Source organism: Fonticula alba, assembly GCF_000388065.1.
Source record: "Fonticula alba strain ATCC 38817 unplaced genomic scaffold supercont2.18, whole genome shotgun sequence".
NCBI lineage: Eukaryota > Rotosphaerida > Fonticulaceae > Fonticula > Fonticula alba.
In genome coordinates this window covers 114,521-120,451 of record NW_009242988.1, presented here as the reverse complement: position 1 = coordinate 120,451, position 5,931 = coordinate 114,521, and the positions used below count along the sequence as shown (strand labels likewise).

The 5,931-nt window shown below is 68.2% G+C and overlaps 2 protein-coding genes across 2 annotated transcripts in view; both read right to left on the bottom strand.

The window, feature by feature from the left end:
* Positions 1 to 305: 305 nt before the first annotated feature.
* On the bottom strand, positions 306 to 3,395 carry H696_06099 (hypothetical protein; the record flags this gene model as incomplete). Its single annotated transcript, XM_009499861.1, has 6 exons — positions 306 to 1,163; positions 1,598 to 2,096; positions 2,254 to 2,352; positions 2,434 to 2,513; positions 2,674 to 3,057; positions 3,198 to 3,395. The coding sequence occupies 6 exons, from the start codon at positions 3,393 to 3,395 to the stop codon at positions 306 to 308; spliced, it is 2,118 nt and encodes a 705-aa protein (XP_009498136.1).
* Positions 3,396 to 4,540: 1,145 nt separating this feature from the next.
* Positions 4,541 to 5,931, bottom strand: part of H696_06098 (hypothetical protein) — a gene marked incomplete at its 5' end in the record, with an annotated part of 8,072 nt that continues 6,681 nt past the window's right edge. Inside the window, 3 exons of the mRNA XM_009499860.1 lie at positions 4,541 to 4,909; positions 5,061 to 5,214; positions 5,446 to 5,919. Coding sequence (XP_009498135.1) covers positions 4,745 to 4,909; positions 5,061 to 5,214; positions 5,446 to 5,919 — 793 coding nt within the window. The 3' untranslated portion in view covers positions 4,541 to 4,744. The remainder of the gene's footprint in view (positions 4,910 to 5,060; positions 5,215 to 5,445; positions 5,920 to 5,931) is intronic.

Sequence of the window (5,931 nt, the reverse complement as noted above, 5' to 3'; positions counted from 1 at the left end):
CCCCCCCCCCCCCCCCCCCCCCCCCCCCCCCTCGCAGGCGTTCTCCGGGCCCGGAAGGGAGAGGGAGAGACAGAGGGCCCAGGAACGCCCGGCAGACGCGCCAGGGGGGAAACCGCCCGCCGGCCCTTCCGCCGACGGCGCGGGACCCGGCCGGACCATGCAATAACCAGGTGCCACCGAAGGATCAGCGTTGGCAGGTGCTTTTATTCCTCCGCGCCCAGACTGGAGAGCGCGGCGGAGGGGAGAGGCCGCGGACGGGCGGGGGGGGGGGGACACGAGAAAAAAAAAAAGAGCCAACACCGGGCTCAGAAGATCATGGCCGAGTCGTCGTCCTCGTCGTCCTCCTCCTCCTCCTCGGAATCCTCCTCGTCCGGGTCGCCATCGTCACCGAAGACATCGTACGGCCGGAAGTCGTCGTCCTCGCCGTCGGCGCCCAGCTCGGTGGCCGCCTTCACGGCGGCCGCCACCGAGGAGAAAGTCGGCGCATCGGCCAGCACGGGCGACGTGGAGCCAGGCATGCCGGCCTGGATGGCCATCGAGGCGGCCTGCAGCGCGCTCACGGTCTGAGCCGAATCGGTGGGCACCGCGGCCGGTGGACCCTGAGACGCCAGCCACAGGGCCCCGGACAGCCCGGCCGGCAGCGACATGGACCCCATGCCGGCCAGTGCCCGGCCCGAGGTGAGGGACCCCCGGGCCCCGGCGTCGGCCGATGCCCCAGGCTCCAAGAAGCTGCCGGTAGTGGCCGCGGCACCGTCCTCTTCCCCTTCGTCGTCGTCGTCGTCGTTCTCCTCTTCCTCCTCGTCGTCTTCCTCATCATCGTCCTCCTCCTCCTCTTCCTCGTCGTCCTCCTCCTCCTCGTCGAAGGTGGGGAACTCGATGTCAGCGCGGTCGGCCGGCGACCCGAGGATGCCGCCTGATGCCGGCGAGGTGGCCTCCGTCATTGGCATTCCTGGCGAAGAGCTAGAGGAGCCCAAGCCGCCGGCGCTGCTGGACGCCCGGATGTCGCCCCCGGCTCCTGATGCGGCGGCGGCCGCCGCCTGGAAGAGCATCAGCGTGTCGCGCACGCTGGTCTCCTGGGCAAAGGCCGGGCCCATGGTGATGCGCATCCGGCAGAGCTTGGTGATCATGCCATATGCCTCCTCGATGTACCAGCCGGTACGGGCCTGCACCGGCGGAAGAGGGCAATGGACATTGAATGTGCCGTCGCACGCGCGCAATCATACACACGGGCGCAGAGACCGAGACAAAGACCGAGAGAGAGAGAGAGAGAGACCGAGAGAGAGAGAGAGAGAGAGACCGAGAGAGAGAGAGAGAGAGAGAGACCGAGAGAGAGAGAGAGAGAGAGAGGGAGGGAGAGAGAGAGACCGAGACAAAGACCGAGAGAGAGAAAGAGAGACCGAGAGAAAGACAGAGAGGGAGAAAAACAAAGAAAGACCGACACCGAGACCGAGACCGAGACCGAGACCGAGACAGAGGCAGAAGTAGGCAGGGACACACACAAACATACAGACGCGTATGAAAGGTGGGGGAGACAAAGGCATGGACAGAGGGTCAAAATGCGCCAGACGGACAGGGGGACAGGGCGAGACACACGCACATCGCAGGTATCCCGAACCACGGTCGACAGATTGATCAGCTCACGGATCGATTCGACCGTGATGTCACACAGCTGGTAGGCCGACTGGAGCTGCCGGCTGGGGGTATTCGGGCCGAGGATCAGCGCATCGGGCGGCCCCTCGGTCGGAGGGGCTGGCGGCGAGCCACGACCCTTGATAGCCACCACGCCGCCGGTCTGCGAGTCCGGGGCAGCCTGGTCGTCGGTCGAGACGCCCGGCCCGTCGATCGGGGCACCCGGTCCGTCGGCCAGGGCGCCCGGCCCATCGTCCACCCGAGCTGGATGGTGCCGGAGACTGGCCAGCTGCTCGGCGGCCGAGGACGTGGCCGCATCAATCCGGTCGTCCATCTCCTCGTCGACCGGGGAGTGTGCTCGGTGCGAGGCGGCCCGCAGGGTGGCAGCCAGGGCCGCACCGCCGCGCCCCCGGCCACGGCCCCGATGCGAGCGCCACTCCCAGTCTCGGAGCTCGAGGCGCTGGTAGCTGCATGCATGTGCATTTATGTGTGCGGGTGCGGGCGCGGGTGCGGGTGGGTCGCCACAGGCAGCCGGAAGAGGCAAGGCAAGGGCAGAAGACACAGGGTCAGTGGCGCCGAGGAGGGAGGCCAGCACTGAGGAACCAATCTCGAGCAGAAACGCACAGCCGCGATGCCGGGTCCTTGCGTGGGTCATAGCCAAACCGGACCCAGCAGAACTTCCACGGGCCCCGGGTGAAGGTGTATGCCACCAGGGAGATGAGTCTTTCGGGCCGCCCGGTCAAACGGTCAGCAGGGGCACCGCATGACAAAGATACAACAGCATGACTGCACATGGGGACATACTGCTTGAAGAGACGCGTGTCGGTGCGAGGAAGCCGCCCGAACAGGGACTTCCGCAGCCAGATCGGCCGCTCCTCGAAGAGCTAGCCCGAAGAAGAGAACGCGTCGCCGCGCCACGGCCAGCACAGTCGGCATTCCGGCAGGGCACGCGGGAGCCGGTGGTCAGTGGCGAGGCGCCCCGGAAGCGGACGAAGGACGGGCAGAGATAGGGAGGCAACAAGGGCAGCAAGGAAACCGGCGCACCTGGCGCAACTGCCGCAGGGTTTCCAACCCATGAGACCCCAGGTTCGAGGCAATCCAGTGGGCCAGGTGCGGATTGGGCGGCTCGGTGGGGATGGTCTCCGCGGTGAAGTCCACCCACAGCTCGGGGAGGTCACGCCGGGAGATGCCCGACGCCGCGGTCGCCGCGGCGGTCGCCGACGCCGCCGGCGTCTCATCAGCACGCATTCCCCGGGGCTCGCCGGGGCCTGCCGATGCTGTCGCCGGGCCGGACCCGGCCGCCGGGTCAACCGGCCCGGCCAGCGCCAGCTTCGGAAAGAGCGACGCCAGGCTCAGCCCGGATGAGGGGACTGCCATGCCGATGGCCGCCTCGCGGCTCGCATGGAAGGCATCACTGGCACTGATGGTCTGCGCGGATGTCGGCACCGGCAGCCAGGGGAGGCACAATTGGTCAGGGCACTGAGCATGCAATACCGCCCCGGCCCGGGGGGGGGGGGGGGATTGCCCCCCGAGGAGCGGGCCAGACAACACGAGTGGGGCAGGCGCACCTGGCCCAGCTTGACCGGGCCACCGAGACAGGCGATGGCTCGGTCCGGGTTCTTCACGCGAGCGGGGAACTCGACAACGAAGAATCGCCGGGCGGGAATCGGCTGAGTGGGGGCAAAGTCGGGCCCGGGGCTCGGGACATCCGGCTCCGCCCGCTCGCCGGCCGGTTCGGCCGCCCGCTCGACCACACTCTCGGTCATACGCGGCGGTGAGGCGATAGCCGGCGAAGGAGGAAGGGAGGGGGCAATCAAAAAAGGGGGGCTTCAAGGGGTGGGGAAATCAAAAGGCAGGGAAAGCAAGGAGGGGGGCTACGGTCTCGGGCAATGCTGGCGGATGCGCGCCACGCACACGCACTCACCCCGGGCACGCATCGTCAAATAGCTCGCCGGAGGGGGGGGGGGATCTTGCTCGGCGCCGCGCCCGGGCGCCCTCCCGGCCGGGGAAATGACAAGGGGGAGATCGGCCACACCCCCGGCGGGCGGCAAGAAAAGCAGCCAGCCCACATTCACGGCCCTGTGCCCCTTCTGACTGGGACGGGCCACCGCCGCGACCGGGCACCCCCTCCCTCCTCCGGCGACGCTGCTCCCCGGTCGGGGCTTCGGCCTCGCATCCCGGCCGCCGCCGCGGTCGGGCAAATTTACATCGATCGACTAACGCCCGGCCAAAAGAAAACGGTGACGAGGGAAAGTAATTTGACGAGAAGGCGGGAAAGTGCCTCTCGGGGTTGGGTGCACGCCCTTGTGCCATCCTATTCTGATCTGTTTAGGAAACATATGCTGAATATCCGGTTGTGATTTTCGAGGCACTTTTCAGTGGAGATCTTTGTCGACATGTTGTTGGCACAATGGCTACCATTGATGGTCGAATCACCACCAACACTGGCACACCGATCACACACACTGCCGGGGGACGTGATGACAGCTCGCCGCTCTTGCTGCTCCCGCCCGCCGGGTCTCCCATTGCAGAAAGGCCAGGCCGCTGGCACGGCCGGTCTCCACCCCCTCCCCCCGCTCTGGTCTTGCAACAGGGGCACTCTGCACCTGGCATCTAGCAGGGCCGGTTGAAGAAGCCCCACACGCCCTGTGCCGGCAGCTTCGTCCCCCGAGTGGGGTGGCAGTAGCGCAGCCCCTCCCCGTCGGCGGGGAAGCCCACTGTGTGGGGATGGCCACCCCCCTCGATCCGAGGGGGCAACACTCGGGTCAAGCAGCCTGGTCACGGTTCGCCGGCCCTTGCGTGGCATGCTCTTTTGCTGGTGGCACGGGCCCTGGCGGGGCGAGCTCCACCGCTTGCAGATGGGAGAGGCCAAGAGGGGGGGGGGAGCGGCAGGGACAGATGGCCAGGCTGGGGAGAAAGGGGCAGATGGTATATTGTGCGAGCCGCGCGCGGACGGCTGCCCGTCCTCGGTCGCCCGCCTGCGCAGCGTGCGCCGGGAGAAGCAGGAGGCACGCGCTAGGGGGGCAAGGGCAGGGAGAGGGAGGGAGGAAGACGAGGGAGGAGCAGAAGGCCAGCCGCAGGGCGGGGAGGAGGGGGAGGCGCCTGGTCCCCTTCCCTAGGGGGAGCTGGTGCCAGCGCCAGCGCTGGCAGCATCCACGGTCGGCGGCCCATCCGGGAAGAACATGTCCCAGTCGTGGATCATCAACGAGTTGACCGTGGTCCGCATGAACTTCAGGTCGTCGCAAATGATCTCCTCGGTCAGGTCGTTGGGGCAGGCCAGCTGCGCGGAAAGGCGGGGGGGGGGGGAGACAACAAACAAAGAGCGAGCGAGTTGTCAGCCAGACATGGGGGGAAGGAGAGAGGGAAGCAAAGCGCAAGAGGCCCGCGGCAAAGGCGGCGCGCGCCCGGCCGGCGGCGAGCGTCTCACGCACGGGCCGGCTCCAGATGAAGATGATATCGGTCCCGAGGGCGGCCACGCGCACGGCGGCCAGAGTGACGGAGAAGGCCTCGGGCCCACCGCGGCGCTCGTCCGGCGCAACAAAGTGCGTCCCCCCGATGATATGCCCCTCGATCTGGGAATTGTGCCTGTACGACCCACCGGCCGATGGGCATGTGTGTGTGTGCGTGTGTGCGTGCGTGCGTGCGTGTGCGCGCGCGCGCGCGTGTGAATGCATCCGGAGGTGGGGCGCGTCAGTGGCGATGCTACAGCCGGCCGGCCGGGGCACCGGCGCGCGGCCCGAGGCAAAGGAAGGCCACGCAGGGGGGGGGGGGGGGGGGGGGGGGGGAATGGGGCGGCCAGTGGCGGGCCACACGCACAGCACCGGCAGCAGGTTGACCGGCGCGCTGGACAGCAGGCTGTCGAGGTCTGCCCGGCCGAGGCTGCAGTCAACCTCGCCGCGCAGCTGCACCGAGCTGCACCCGACATGCTGGGCCAGGTCGCAGAAGTTGACGATGGCCGCGGTGCGCGACTGCGAGGAGGGCCGCGACTGCAGCGAGGCAAAGACCTCGGCAAATTGCCCGGACTCCTGCAGGGCCTGGATCGAGGACAGGTCCGACATTTCCAGGAGCTCCACAATCAGCGACCCGGGGAGGCCCTCCTGGCAGGGGTTCTCCGGCAGGCCGCTCACATGCAGCGGCGGCGAGAGGAAGACCTCCTGGTTGTCGGGGACCGGGCGGAAGTGCGACGCGTCGACCATCTGCTCCGGCAGGATGATCGACAGCCCGCCGCCGTAGAGCGGCCCGCGGCAGGCATTGGCCAGGGTCGACATGAGGATGGGAGTGTGGGACATGCTGGGGGGGGGG